Source organism: Ziziphus jujuba, chromosome 9 (assembly GCF_031755915.1).
Source record: "Ziziphus jujuba cultivar Dongzao chromosome 9, ASM3175591v1".
Taxonomy (NCBI): domain Eukaryota; kingdom Viridiplantae; phylum Streptophyta; class Magnoliopsida; order Rosales; family Rhamnaceae; genus Ziziphus; species Ziziphus jujuba.
In genome coordinates, this window is record NC_083387.1 from 23,803,525 (window position 1) to 23,819,743 (window position 16,219).

A 16,219-nucleotide genomic window follows, 5' to 3' on the forward strand; every position below is an offset into this window, starting at 1 on the left:
GTTGGACTATGGAAGCTCTGGAATGAAAATAAATAAAAAATCTCATACTGAGTGCAATAGCTAAATTATAAATAATATCAATCTATTCCACACCAAATACGATGGCTAAATTTTGGACTGTGGAGGCCTTAGAGTGAAAATGAATAAAAAAATTTATACTGAATGTAATGGCTAAATTATGAATAATATCAATTTATTTCACACCAAATACAGTAGCCAAATTGATAACAATATCAGCATGGAGACCAAGTGTTGGACTATGGAGGCTTTGGGGTCTAAAAGGGCTTTTTAATTTTACATGTATAATAAATGTGCATAGAAACTGTGTATTAAATAATTTCTCAATAGCAATATGGCCTTGGTTTTTGACATCTCATGAGGAGACTATACATTCATTAAACAATAACTATTTTATTATACCTATCTCATAATATTACATTAGGATTTCTAATCGCAACCTTATATTTAATTGAATTCACTTCATTGAGATGAATTTGTTTTATAAAATTAAATTTAAATTTTGATTTAATAAGTCTTTAATATAATTTTATCGAGTCAACCTATAAAGGAACTAATATATATATATATATATATATATATAACTTAAATAAAATAATGAATATTTTTCAAAATTAATAAAGGTTTCCATTGAATTTAATTAATCAAACCTCAATATATTCGGTGTACCACATACTATCTATATGAACATACTAGAGATATCAACAACTCAACAAAAATGTTAATTAAAGGTATAAGTGTCATCACCATCATTATTATTATTATTATTATGATTTTGGTATTAATTAGTACATTATTTATTATGTTTATCGGCTTAAATTTAATTATATTTACTTTTTCAGTAATCCATTTATCTATATATATTTAGATTATATTAATATTTCAAAAAAAATAATAGCACATTTACACTTGGTAAATTTTTTGATACTCTAATATTCTCAACCCCATCCCCCCACCCCCAAACTCTCTCTCTCTCTCTCTAGATATATATATATATATATATATATATTCATCTAGAAGTGTGGATTCAAAATTGAAGATATTATCCGATGGAAGAGTGGCAAAGTTGTGCCAAGGAAATGGGTTTGTGAATTAACCATTCTTATGTAAGTTCTCCCAAATTGCTCATAATCATAATTTATCATCTCTATGACGTTGTACCGGTGACGTGATATAAACTATTGGTATGTAAGTTTTCCTCCCAAATTGATGATCGTAATCATAATTCATTATCTCTATGGATATAGAAATTAATTTGACAAATGACAAATTGCTTTTAATGTAGGTACCAATCAGCAATGAATTTCGCTCTTTAAACCCAACAAAGGGATAAAGTCGAATAAATATCTCTTTAACGAGCTCAAGAACTCTAACGCCTCACTGCGAATTAAAATTGGTTAAGGATCATGAAGAAATTAAGCAAAGTGCTTTTTCTAGCTGTACCACTAACTTAATAATGAAAGTTTAATTTCCCTTTATACGAGATGGACTGTAATTTCCCTTATGATTAATATTTAATGCTTCCGATTCACGTTTAATAACCAATCCAAACCATTTATAGTCTTCTAGAATGCAGAAAAAATGGTGAATATGGTAACAAAGTGGAAAATGTGCAGTGGTATTGACCAAAGAGTAGTTCAACGCCATTGGTTGCCAGTTAAAATGGTGAAGATCATGATGAAGAAGTTGATTGACAGGTGTATATTACTCAATAAGCCCAAGACTGAGCAACGCCTGTCAACGTTGAATACTATTGAATGAATATATATATATATATATAATATAGATATATTATATATAAAGAGTTTGGATGTATTGGAAACATGCCGATAAAAATTGAACGTTGAGGGTATCATCCCAAATTTTCAATTAATTATTTTAAACAAAAGTCATATATATCTATGAATAAAAATATTAATTGGACAAGTGGCAAAATTTTTAATACTTATCACATAGTTTCCAATTCAAGATTGGGGAAGTAAGTAAGTTCTCAAAGATTAAAAACATGTTCCATCTTATTTTAGAACATGGATACTATATCTTAATTTGGAATCATTGTCCCAAAAAATATATTGTAATTTTGCTACTTTAACTGTTTTAGCAGTAACCATATAAATGCATATATCTTTATTCTTTATATATATTCTCTGCTATCAATAAAAGAATATTATATATATTACGCTTACACAATTTGACAGCAACTTATTTTTAAAAATTATCTTTTCGGCAAGAGGTGGCAAATTGGGCGTTCGGGTCGTTAACCATTAACGACTTTTTTTTTTTTTTTGGGTTGAATAATTAACCATTAAAGTTATGAAAAACTATTCTCCTACTATACATCCAAATAAAATTCCACAACGGCACCACTATAAATACACTCCCACATTTGTATCATTTCCCCAAACAAAAAAAATTTCGAAATTTAGCATTGCATTTTTAATACAAAACCAAAAAATGAGTACCTCTAAGGTTTCCATATCATTGATCATTTTGATGATAGGTTTAGCCCTAGTGATCCAGCCCTCTCATGCCCAAGACTCCAAGCAAGAGTTCCTGAACGCCCACAACTTAGCTCGAGCCTCGGTTGGAGTCGGACCCTTGACGTGGGACAACAAGGTCGCCGGCTATGCAAGAACCTATGCCAACACACGCAAAGGCGACTGCAAACTGGTGCATTCTAGGGGACCTTATGGTGAGAATATCCTTGTATGGAGCAGAGGTGACCTTTCCGGTGTTGCCGCGGTGAATTCGTGGTTTAAAGAGAAGGTAAACTATGATTATAACTCCGACTCTTGTACTAATGGAAAACAGTGCCGCCATTACACTCAGTTGGTCTGGAAAAAATCAACCCGTTTAGGGTGTGCTAAGGTTCGGTGCAACAATGGGGGTACCTTCATTACTTGTAATTATGATCCCGCTGGCAACTCTGCTGGCCAGCGTCCTTACTAAGGACCATATATACAGGAACTCTTATATGAGGGTTGCCATGATGCACGATCCATTAAAAGACTTCTATTATTAATTTTTAAATTGCTTTAAAAACTACAATTTAAAGTTATATTTGGGATTTATTTGAGTCCATATAAAATTTATTTTATCATGAAATTTTAATATTTTATTGGATTCATATAATTCATCAATATATTTTTAAATTTTAGCTTTTAAAATAATTTTAGAATTGATAATAAATATATTTATTGATAAAAACATCAAGACATCTCCATATAAGAATAAAATAAATTATATATATATATGTACTCCTATTTATATATATAGGAGCAAGTTCTTCTATATACTAAGATATTTTTAATAAATCCAGGATTTTCTTTTTTACATTTTTTATCATGAATAAAAAGGTTGAATGGGTATAGGTAGCATACCCTTACAACTCCAAATGGTGAGATTTCTCTTTTTACTTGGTTATTAAATAAGTATATCTTGTGGTGTGTAAGCCATGAACATGATTATGTATAATTTTAATTGTTTGTTCACCGTATTGGATGTGCTTATTCAAGAGTCAATCATTTATAAAATATTTTAGTATATGCTTTCTCATAATGTGAACTTTTCACATCAAGCAATATGTTGTTTAATATTTTTATCCTATAACATATTACCTAATTTGAGATGCCTAAATTATAATGGAAAATAATCACCCATATCATATACATATTTGTATGTATAAAAAAATAAATTGGAAATTCACCTTTCAGAAGTTGATAATCAAAGACCAAGCACACATGCCATTCATGGTACATAACACACATATATATAATATCAAAACCCTTTATACATAATATGCCCGTTTCAATTTATGATTTCCGGTCTAGTATTCATTAATTTAGTTATAAAATTTAGTTCTTCTTTTTTAGCTTAATTAATTTGTCTAATCCAACACCAAATCTTCTATTAAACCTGATACAAAAAAACGCTTTATGAAACAATGAAAAAATATTTAATTTTACATATAAGCCTAAAAATTTCTTTTGTTTGAAAAATAATAATCTCTAAAAATATCTTTTACCATTGAAACTACTTTTTTTATGCAAAAATATCAATTTCATTTTAGTTTTTGAGTATAATATATGCAAAATATTTTCTTTGTTTGAAAAATAATAATCTCTAAAAATATATTTTACCATTGAAACTAGTTTTTTTATGCAAAAATATCAATTTCATTTTAGTTTTTGAGTATAATATATGCCAAATATTTTTCTTTTTGAATGCTAGTTTTATTATTAAACGAGTTTATTATTTTATATTACTACAATCTAATAGTTAAAGAGAAATTAAAAATTACTAATTATGCATTGATGAATAAGTAATTCTTTGTTTTATTATGAACAATTATAATTTAAGTTTTTTTTTTTTTAAATGCTTTCAATTTTGCCCTTTCTACCAATTTTTTTGAATCGGCCACTGCTTATATATGTATCGATCCACACATTTATATATGCAACTTAATCAGAATAAGAATTTCCCTTATTTTTTATTTCTATAGCGAATAAGGCAATAAGCAACTCTACCATATCGGTTTGCCATTTTCTTTCATGGGTGTGAGAGATCTTATTTTATCATCGACATAAATTTTTTCTTCTTTTGCGACTATATATTTCTTGTGACCGTCAAAAGTGCTGTTCTTAACTTTCTAAATCTCATATTAATTAGACTCTGTTCATGTATTTTGATCATATACATCCTATTATAAACTGTATACGTGTGAAGCAAAAATGCTATTTATACATACAAGAAGCAAAGTATAATAATAACAATAATAATAATAAAGAAATTCGCTTATCAATAGACAAAATATGTTTGAAATATTAGTTTAGTTTCAAAATAAAAAAATAAATAATAAATATAAATTATAAAAAAGCATTAATACTGTGGCAGCATAGAGTGCAAGTTGCAAGAAATGTCAACGTCTAAACATGCAGATTGGGGTCATGCAGCAGATTGGGTTCATTGAGTTGAATCTCAACTTTAGTTATGATTTTGGATTTCATTATCTTAGCTTTAGCTATGATTTTGGATTTCATTATCTTGAAGCTACTCGGGAAATCTCTTATCTGTTTTCTTTAGATGGCTGAAGGAATGTTATGTCTCATGATATCTTTTGACGTAGTTTGTTTCTTTTCTTTTTTTTTTTTTCTTGATAATAAATAAAATAAACCATGCAGATTGGATGCGACAGTGAGAAAATAAAACAAAAATAATGTGGGGACAGAGTAATTATTACCTCAAATCGTAAGAATACCAGGCAAAATAAGCTTCTTAAGAAAATGTCCAGGAAAAAAGTGATCATTTATTGTAACATTCTTGATTTATAACACTGAAAATCTGAGGATACAATATTCTCAATGGTTCCGTATATTGTTGGATAAAACTAGATAGTCAATTAAAAAAAAAAAACTCTCCAATTAAGTTATTTATGTAAACAATCTGTTTAAAGGATGTAAATACTCTGTTAAAAGGATGTGACATGAAAAAAATACATATATACAATATCAAAATAACCTTCCATTTTTTAGGTTGATTAGACATTTTAAATTTTTTTAAAAAGTAAAATGTTTTTTTAAAAAATCAATTCTTTAAAAAAATAATAATAATAGATAAACTAATAAAATATTTAATCAATTAATAAATCATTAATAGTTTCGTATATATATTATTAATAAAAAATAATTTTAAAATTAATTATATATTAATGTCATATACATTTAAACACTATTACTTTTTATATCACATGAACAAAATTCACGTTCATCGTTCATCCTTCAATATGCTCTTATAATCAATCACTCTACCCACTGAAAAGAAACATAAACGTAAATTCACAAACAAAACTAGCTGAAAATCAGAACCCAATTGACGAATGTAAACCTCAACTCGTGACTGATAACACATGTCTGAGCATGAATGTGACTAATCCTCGTAATTTCTCTGCAAACAAACAAACGGGTAGGAAAACATATTTGTAAATAGTAACATAATAGGGGCTTCACGATTCCATATAAAAAGTCACAGAAGCCGAATTAGCCACAACATATTCCAGAAAAAGCCACTCATCGATGTGGCAAAATTTCATGAATCTTGTTCATATCTATCACACTGTTAGAAATGCCGCATATATTCTGCACAAAATTCATCCACATAATTCAATCATCCGAGAGGAAAAAATTAACAGCCAAAACAGAGCCAAACCCATTATAGCGAAGCAAAAATCCTTACGCAATTCAATGGGAACATCTTTATTTAGACATTTCCCTGAAGAAGATAGTAACTTTTCATTAATTTATCCTATAAAAAGTGAACATGCACATTGAGGCACGATTTAATAATAAATACAGAGAGGTAACGTTTTTAAAATATCTGGCAGTTGAGTAAAATAAATGAAAGTATTCAATTGGAAAAGTTGAAAACACCTATTAAATTTTGTTCTAGAAGATCTACAAATAAAAGAAGCATAATCAAAAAATAAACTTTTATGGTGGGCATTTTGATATTAAAGGGCAAGCTTATACGGTTGCTCCATACGTTAATGATATTGAGTCTAAACTTGTAGATTTGACTACTTGTCACATTACCTACAAAGGAACATATGTATATGATGGTGAATCTATTTTCTTCCTTTCATTTTTTTTTTTTGGTATATCTTTTTCTTTTCTCATTTTTGCTGTTGTAGGGGAATATTAAATATACAACAAAGTTGAACAAATTTATATCCTCGGAATCCCAAATTGTAAATACATATCCAAATCTTAAACGCTTCTGCATATAAATCAACATCAACACATAGGATCTAACTGAAGCATAGAATAGCACAAACAAATATCAAACGGGACAATATGACACCGCACATCTAAAATATATAAAATATAGAGAAAACTAATCATACACGTAATTCACCCTAAATTTTAAATAATAACTTAAAAAGGAAATATCCACAACAGCAATATTTGTCTTTAATTGCAGACTTAAAGCTGACACTACCAACTCACTTTTGTTTTTTTTCTTTAATTTTTATTTCTTTTTGAACAATTACGTGTTTGAAAATGCACAAGTTATGCAAGCCCCTTTAACCAAGTACAGTTCGTATTGATTTTCGCTTCTACAAAAAGCTTTCTCTTTCAATCTCTGGCATTTGATTTTTGTGGGGTTTTGAGTGGGAGACGATGATGATGAAGAACATGAACATTTCGAATTGCAGAGTAGTGAATGAGTTAAAGCCAGTGATAGTAATGGTAATGACTCAGATTGCATATGGGATTATGAACATTCTCTACAAACTTGTAGTTGAAGATGGTATGGATTTTAGAATTCTCATTGTTTATCGTCTCCTATTTGCCACCTCTTTTATGCTTCCCATTGCTCTCATTTTTGAAAGGTTAGTGATTAATTAATTAATTCCCTATATGTATCTTTAATTTTCACTGCATGGGGGGGGGGGGGGGGGGGGGAAGGGGGAAGAAAAAAACTTATTTTTTTAGTCTAATTTGTAATTTTTTTTATTTAATGAATTTAAAGTAGACTAAATAATATATAACGTTTTTACAGGAAGAGCTGGCAAAAGCTTGACCGGATTATACTTCTCCAAGGTTTTCTTTGTGGGTTATTTGGGTACATTTTCTTTTTCTTCCATCTTTGATTTTTCCTTTTTTCTCTTATGATGGTTCATTTAGAATATTCTGATCATCCACTTCAGTAAAGAAAAAAAATAAAATAAAAAAAGTATAAAGTGGAAGGCATTACTTCCACATTATATATTTTCTGCCTGCTTAAACCAAAAATTCCATTATTATTATTATTATTGTTCTGTATGCAGTGGATCATTAGCTCAAAATTTATATATCGAGGCCTTAGCTTTAACAACAGCAACATTTGTTACCGCTATGAGTAACCTTATTCCAGCCATCACCTTTATCATGGCCATATTCTTTAGGTACTATTAATTACTAAAATTTTTTAGGGCTAATTGTACTTTAGCATCCGTGCTTTGATAAGATTGACCGATGAACTCTCAAATTTAAAACGTTTCAAATTAAATCTTCAATCTTTAATTTATTTTATATTAGACTTTCAATTTTTAAATTTATTAGCAAAAATTTTAAAAATTAAAAAAAAAAGTGACAAATTTTCTCAATAATCAATTAAACAATTTTTTTCTCTTGTAAGTTATTTTTTAAAAAAGTAGTTAATTTCTCAATCTTCAAACTTACTACTGATCAATTTGAAAATTGAAAGCTTTATATTAAAAAAATTATAAATTGAAAGTTTAATATAGAACATTTTAAATTGAAAAATCTAATTTGCAATCTTATCAAATAAAGTATAGAATGTTAAAATGCAATTATTGCGCAAGTGCTAATATTGTTTATTAAAAGTTTATGGTTGTATCATAATTACAGATATTCTGAATTTAACCTTAGTCTTCTGAAAAACAAAAAATAGACTAAATGGTACTTTAACAGTGATTATCTATAGTTCTAATTAGATATATAAATACATGAGCTAATTAGGTTGGAGAAAGTGGGATTGGAAACAAAAGAAGGAATGGCTAAGGTAGCAGGAACAGCAGTGGGAATGAGCGGTGCAATGCTTTTCACGTTCTACAAAGGCATTGAGATTAAGACATGGTCTGTTCCGCACCATCATCACCATGCCACAACCACCCACGTTTCTCCAAACCACAAAATAACTGCCAATCATTTGTTGGGCTCCTTTCTGTCTTTCTCTAGTTGTTTGTCTTATGCCTTGTGGCTCATTGTTCAGGTAATTAATTTCTTTAATTTTTTCTCATTTTTCTCTTGTTTTTTATAGTTATTTTCGTTAAATTAGAAAAATTTTAGTTACCATTCAACATCATCGGTTAGCTTATCCTATACTTATGAAATAATAATTAAAAAAACTAAGAGTTTCTTCAAATAACTCTGTATACTTAAGTTTATATAGTAAAGAATTTGGAAAGTATTGATTTTTAAAAAGTATAATATCTACTAATGAACTATGTTTATTATTTTAAATAGAATAAATTGATATGTTGGAAGAGGAGAGAAGAGAGAAAAAAGACTCTGAATTGATAAGGAGAGAAGAGAAATAAAGAAATTAAATTTATAATTCATACTATTTAACAGAACTTCTACAAATAAAATGTTAATTAGACATCTTCTATATTTTTAATGCCTTCTCAACTTCATAAAAGTTTTAAGGAAAATCATTGGAGATGATTTTTTTTTAAAATTGTATGTTAACATTATATGACAAAAAATTTTTAAATAGACAAACCCAGTTAGCAAAACAAACTATAAGAGATGCTCTAATAATTTCAGATGCCATGCATATCCTACTACAGGTATTAAAACTTTAGAGGACAAACATTCGTTGTGCAATGAAATCCAATATAAGAAAAAAAAATTTCTCCCTAATTGTAAATCAACATTTTGTACTGGGTTTTAACAGAAAAATAAATAAATAAATATATATATATATAAGTAAATTTGAAACACAAGTTAATATAATATTGTTACATCATTAAGCACATAATTTGGTAAATAAGTGTGGTAAAAAATTCAATGCATCTAGTACTAATGTTTAGCAAAACCTGAAAATTTTTAGCATAATTTTTCTTTTTTATTAAATATTACTTTAATTGTCAAATGAAATCGATTCAATTGGCATTTGGAAGGTCATGGATCCAGAATACCAGGGTAGAGAAAAATCTTTATAATTTGTGTGGAAATTAATAAAAATTAAATATTAATTTGATGTTGGATAATAAAGAGAGGTTGGTTTAATTATTTTTTTGTCCCCCTAAATATATAGTTACTTTCGACCAAAAAAAAAAATATATATATATATATATAATTTTAATTTTAATAGAATTGCTATGTATAAAGTATAATTAGCTTAATTGATTTTTAATGTAATGCAGGCAAAAATGAGTAAAAGATACCCATTCCATTATTCAGGCACGGCTCTGATGTGCGTAATGGCATCCGTTCAGTCCCTTGCTTTTGCCCTTTGCGTTGAGAGAGATTGGACTAAGTGGAAGTTGGGCTGGAATTTAGGACTACTTACTGCTGCTTATTCGGTAATCCATAAAATTTATAATTAATTAAATGATTTTTCTTTGATTTCCCAAAAAAAAAAAAATTGTTTTTTTTCTTTTTTTATAAAGGTTTTTCTTTATGAAAAATAATAATTATTCTTTTCTTTCCTTATAAAAAATAATAATTATTCTTTTGAATAAAAAACAATTATATACGTTAAAGAATAAATAAAAAAATGAATCGTGTTTACTAAAAATCTATAAGCCTATAATTGTTGTATTAGTCGTTACACATATTGATCTCTATTTATCTATGAATGGTTTAAAATGCCTATGTTTTTATACATATTTACCTAAAAAAAAAAAAAAATTCTTTAGTATAAAAATAGGAGTGTATTTGTTTTCTATAAATTTCAAATTAGGCTTCTTCAATTTTCTTGAGATGGATTATAGATGGTCACATTAATCGAATCCGGCAACGATCCAAATGACCGAATTTTTTTGAGAACAAAGGGGGTTAAACTGAAATAAAAATGAGATGTGTAAAAGGAGTTAAGTGAAATTTTCCAAAATAGACATGCACTCCTCTAGAAAATAAATGCAAAAACAGACATGGCAATGGTGGAATTAACCATATTATTAAAGATGAAAATAGAAATGTTATATTGTGTTTGACTAAAACTATAAGAGTGTTATTATTATTATTATTATTATTATTATTATTATTATTGATCAAAGGCTGTGAACTTATCAATTGGACAATCACTTGATCATTTGGATCTTTGCGGAAAGCAATCACTTTTAGTATCCATTTGATAATGATTTCGTAGGAATTAATTCTCCTTCCTTTTGCTGAACTTTCTTTTGGTCTTGGAATTTGTCAAAAAAAGGATTCTCAAACTGCGAGGGCTTGCGAACACAAGGATCTACATGTGGTGAGAGAGTTGCTAAATAAAATTGAATGAAAAGCCCAAATAAACATGTTTTTTAGAATTACTTTGATTGAGCAAGGAGTGCTAAATCACTTTGCGGCAAATTTTCGTTTATGCCTCTTAATGGAAATTCTGCTTAATCAAACAAAAATATTAATTGTGATTTTAAGAAGTTAATTGGGTTTATGAAAAATTAATATGAGAAAATAAAAAAAATGGTAATCGGTAAAAGAAAGAATGATGGGAAATGAGGATAACGAAGAGGGTGAGAAAGAAAGAGTAAAAAAATAAATGTTAGAAAAACAAACTTATCATATATAATTCTAAACAAATTTATCTGAGAAATTTCAAATGGCATGTAGTAATTAATTACATAAAATCCGACATTTGGCAATTCGTCTGAATTTCGGATAAAGAAGGAAATAGTTTAATATATATATATATATATATATAGTTTATCAGTGAGCTGTACTTTGCTATTATACATGGCAATGCCAGATAAGACTTTTGTTGCCCTTCTTAATTATATATAATCAAACAAACATTTTCTTTTTTTGACCATTTAATCTTTTGCTTTTTTTTTTCTTTTTTCTTTTTGCAATATGGTGAACGTATTATCACTCAATAAAAATGACTTTATATTTTAAAAAAAATTACCATAGGTTAAAGTATAATAAATTTGATGGTTAATTGTTGAATTTTATAGTACTATTTTTATGTGAATTGTTGAATTTGAACAAGGTCTATGTGATGTAGGGAATTGTGACATCCGGTGTGGTGGTGACCATGATTGCATGGTGTGGTCACAAGCGAGGGCCATTGTACGTGGCGATCTTTAACCCCGTCTCCCTCGTGATCGTAGCCTTGGCAGGGGCTTTGTTTCTTCAGGAAAAGTTGCATCTAGGAAGGTATGCATAATAATCCATTCCCAATACATTAAGCAAATAACAACTACGTAAAAATAATTAGGTCAAATTACACACAAAAATCCTTTGAACTACAAAATAATTGTAAATAACTTCTTAATTTGAACCTTTTTTTTTTTTTTGAAAAAATAACATATAACCCATTTAATAAAATTGTTTAAAATAAAATAGTTGATTGGGTAATAAAACAGCTATTAGCATATTGTCTCCCTTCTTTCCAGGAGAAATATGTCTCTTTACCTTTGTACTCTCTTCTCTTCAATGATGTAGATTAATATTATTATCAATTTCGTTCAAAAAAAGGTTGCTTCAAATATTTTTCATTTTTGCTCTTATTTTGTGCCACATGAAGAAACTTCAACATGTTCTATATTTCATTCAAAATTATTAAGGTAATGGTATTCAATAGGGATAAGCAATATTGTTGTATTTTCTGGTGTTTAATTTTATTGAGATATTTCAGCATATTGGGAGGATTGTTGGTTGTGTGTGGACTATACATGGTATTGTGGGGAAAACGCAAGGAGATGAAGATGAAACAACCACCGTCATCAGAAAATCCCCAGGAATCCTAAATCCGTTGCATTGAGAATGTTTCAATATCTTTGGATGAGTAATGGAATGAAAGATGTGCTATCAATTTGTAATTATAATAACATAGAAGGACAAGTAAGAAATAAAATATATATGTAAAAAAGTAGTGTAATTTTATATCTCAGACTATTTACTATGTGTATCCTTCATCAATACATATATGTGTCATTTTGGAACATTTGCAGTTTGCACAAATTTGGAAATTTGATGGAACCTAATCTACTATTAAGGGTTGGTTTGGTTATTGTCAAAGTTTATAGGAAAATTAGGGCATGTTTAAAATTTGTTTTTAAAATAGTTTTCTGTTCTATAAAATAGAAAACTGTTTTTAAAACAAAAAATTATCTGTTTGGCTATCAGTTTTCTAAAACAGTTCTAAAAAACAAATTAAAAAAAAAAACAAAATTTGGAAAACAATAAAATGATGTTTTCACATATTTTGAAAATAATAAAATACATATTATTTTAATTTGTTTTCTTCATCATTAGTCTGCATTTTTCTATCTTATAGAGAGAAAGTTGTACAGAGAAAGAGACTATTACTTCAATTTTTTGGAATATCGTAAAGAGATAAAGATCAAATATTGTATCCAATTAAATTTTCTTATTCTCTTATTTTGTTTTTTTAAAATTTTTTTAATTGAATAATTTAAAAAGATAGCTATTTTTTTTTAATCCTTTATAAGTTACATCAATTATTTTTTTATTATTATTTTTATTTTCCTTTCCTTCGTTATATACCTACTAGTTTTTATTTTTTATTTTTTTTATCTTACTTCTTTTATCAGTTTTTTTTTTGACAAATATTTCTTATATCAATTATTTATTTTGCTATTTTGTTCTTTTTTCTTATTTTTCATTTTTTCCTTATCAAATATTCTCTCTCTCTCTCTCTCTCTCTCTCTCTCTCTCTCTCTCTCTTCTATTTTGTTCTGTCTCCTAATTTTTCATTTTTCTTTTATTCCATTATTTTTTTCTTATTTTCCATTTCTATCAGATATATTTTTTTTTTAATTTTTCAATTTTTACTTTTTTTTTTCATTGATTTTATATTTTTCTATAAGTTATTCTTTTTTTCTTTTCTTTTTTTCCTTATCTCCATTTTTTTTTTCCCTTATCTCCCGTTGTATTTATTTTTTTCTTTTTTATTGTTATTTTTGTTTTTACTTTTCCTCTACAACAGTGTCAAGAATATCTAAACATGTGGCTTGACTATGTTAGTAACATATAAAAGTTAGCAGTTTTATTATTATGCTAATATGAGATTTTATGGATGTTTCTAATTGAAAATATTATGTTAGATTTGTAGAATTTAATTTTTTAATTAATGCAAAATTCGAAATCCCAATAATTATTTTATTTATGTATACACATGAATTTATTTGCTTGAAACTCACATTATAAAATTATTAATGTATATTGTATAATATCAATAAGGTTTAAAAATTAATTAATAAAAAGATAATTGACTAATAATGTGGAACAACTGTTAATTATACAAGGAGTAAAAAGACATAACTCCAAAAAGGTCAATTATAAATCAATGAAAAATTAAGTACATATAATAAAAAAAATGATATATGTATATATACATATATTATAATATGAATGAATTAATAATAATGAACCAAACTAATACTATGAATGCTGCATTAATGTAGATATATATATATATATTATAGCTATATATATTATATATAAGATTCCTTGTATTAAAAAAAAGAGTTCATTTTATGTAAAAAAATAAAAAATAAAAAATAAAAAAAATAAAAACTTTTTTAAAAAAATAAAAAATTATTTAGTCAAACATGTTTTATGTTTTTTAGTTTTGAAAATTATTTTTAAGTATTAATAGCCAAATACTTTTTGTCTTTATTAAACAACAAAAAATAGTTTTTTATTCTCTATTTTAAAAATATAAAATAGAAAACATGGTTAAGAAGGACCTTAGTTTTTTTTTTTTTTTTTTTGGGGGGAAAAATATAGTTTCGAAGTTTTTTGGTATTTTTTAAGAATAAATATTGTGGTCCATGAAGATTTTAATCTTTTGAATAATAACCTGGAGGTGTAGTCCTAGATATAAATGGCTATGAAAGATTTTAGATGACCTTAATTTTATTGCATAATGACCTGGAGATAAAAGACTCCATTGAGGAACACAACCCACCGAAGAGGGAGTTGGTACTCCTAGAATTTTATTTTATTTTATTTTATTTTTTATTTTTTTTTTAACGTTTGGAGAGGACTAGAGAGGGACACAACACTCTCCGACGAAACAGAGAGACCAAAATCCCACCAGAACTCCACCTCAACCTCATCCATTACAGCCACCCGCTCCGGCGCCGGAGCCGCTTCCACCGCCGACGTTCCCATGGACTCTTCTGGTGGGAATCCATCTCCAGAGCCCGCCTGCATTGTCGGTGCATGTAGCCCTCAAACTCGATTCCCATTACAAGCAGATCATTCGGATGCAGGCTAGATTTCTATCTGTTTTTGGCTGGTCAAGATTGCTCTTGTCAGCTTCAAAATTGGGTGTTGAAAATTGTTGGGTTTTCGGAGTTTAGGGATTTGGACAATGGGAATTAATATCGAACATGGCGTGGAATATATTTCACATTTTCCAAGAAACCTGAAATCCTTTTGGTTTCCTAGTGAGTGAAGCCATTTGCAAGGTAATAGATGTTGTATGGTTTTCTTAAAGCAGTCTGTTTGTATCTGCAGAATCATAATGGTGGTGTTTTCATTTTATTAAAATTAACAGGTTTATTTTTGGATTATCTATACTAATTCTGTTTCTTGATATGTGCATTTTTTATACTTTTATGGTGTATAATTTCCTTATGTAGCCGTTTTTGTATTTTATTTATTTTTTGTATGTCATTTTTCTGCAAATTGAGCTTGGCATTGTTTAGTTATGCGTTTACTGTTCATTAACTGGCTGTGTTTTCTTTCCTGATGCCTCTAAATTTAGAAAATATATAAAAGAAAAAAATTATGTGGGTTTTATGCTGGTAGCTTCAGGGGTTTTATTTGGTATTTGTCTTAAATTTTGATTTGTTAGCTTCATGGATTGAAGCAAGAATTGATACCCAAGGCTATGTTCCCTGACCCAATTTTTGGTTCTCCGGCTCGCTCTCTGTCCAAACTATGTGATAAATGCCGGGATTTGTATCTAGGGCAAGAGAAACAGCCATTTATTTCTTTAATTGCGCACCAACTATGATTAACCTAGGGAAAAATAGTGTTGGCAGCAATAATTTCTTATTTTCCAATTTTTTATTTTATTTTCTGTATTTGATCGAGGTTCAGTTATTTTTGTATTTTTTGTTCAATTAAAACATAGTATTAAGATGGAAATATAGAAACCAAGATGCATATTCTAATTCGATGAATAATACAGATTATGGATCAGATTATCTATAACAAAAGGCTTCCCTTCATGCACCCCATCATTTCATAATTTCCAAATCATTTCCAGAGTGAGGGCTGCAAAGAGGTAAAAACAAAAACTCTGTCTATCTCTGTCATGAACTGAATCTTGCCAATTGGGTCGCAGAAGAAATTGAGGAAGGCCTTCAGACCATCATCACCAAAAGCATCCCATCTTAAACACCACCAGGAAGAGAGCCAAATGGGTCTCTCTTAACAACTACAACCATGAGGGCAAGATTGGTCAGGTAAAGGAATGTGTCTGGCCACCA

At 28.1% G+C, this 16,219-nt stretch overlaps 2 protein-coding genes across 3 annotated transcripts; both read left to right on the forward strand.

The window, feature by feature from the left end:
- Positions 1-2,404: 2,404 nt before the first annotated feature.
- On the forward strand, positions 2,405-3,546 carry LOC125424133 (pathogenesis-related protein 1). Its single transcript, XM_048480612.2, has one exon. It carries the CDS (start codon positions 2,473-2,475, stop codon positions 2,965-2,967), a length of 495 nt encoding a protein of 164 aa, XP_048336569.2. The 5' UTR covers positions 2,405-2,472; the 3' UTR covers positions 2,968-3,546.
- A 3,523-nt stretch (positions 3,547-7,069) lies between these two features.
- On the forward strand, positions 7,070-12,696 carry LOC107427470 (WAT1-related protein At1g68170). 2 transcript variants are annotated; one of them, XM_016037840.4, is made up of 7 exons: positions 7,070-7,405; positions 7,576-7,638; positions 7,844-7,960; positions 8,538-8,790; positions 9,950-10,108; positions 11,755-11,906; positions 12,388-12,696. In XM_016037840.4, exons 1-7 carry the CDS (start codon positions 7,194-7,196, stop codon positions 12,497-12,499), a joined length of 1,068 nt encoding a protein of 355 aa, XP_015893326.3. In that variant the 5' UTR covers positions 7,070-7,193; the 3' UTR covers positions 12,500-12,696. The 2 variants fall into 2 exon arrangements, with proteins under 2 accessions (XP_015893326.3, XP_015893328.3); XM_016037842.4 differs by lacking the exon at positions 7,844-7,960.
- Positions 12,697-16,219: the final 3,523 nt, after the last annotated feature.

What these genes read in the sequence shown, in the direction of transcription:
- LOC125424133 (XM_048480612.2), top strand. Translation starts at nt 2,473, where the DNA reads ATGAGTACCTCTAAGGTTTCCATATCATTGATCATTTTGATGATAGGT.
- LOC107427470 (XM_016037840.4), top strand. Translation starts at nt 7,194, where the DNA reads ATGATGATGAAGAACATGAACATTTCGAATTGCAGAGTAGTGAATGAG. An exon ending in TTTCTTTGTGGGTTATTTGG is followed by an intron (nt 7,639 to 7,843) that starts GTACATTTTCTT and finishes TTCTGTATGCAG; the next exon opens with TGGATCATTAGCTCAAAATT. An exon ending in CCTTGTGGCTCATTGTTCAG is followed by an intron (nt 8,791 to 9,949) that starts GTAATTAATTTC and finishes AATGTAATGCAG; the next exon opens with GCAAAAATGAGTAAAAGATA.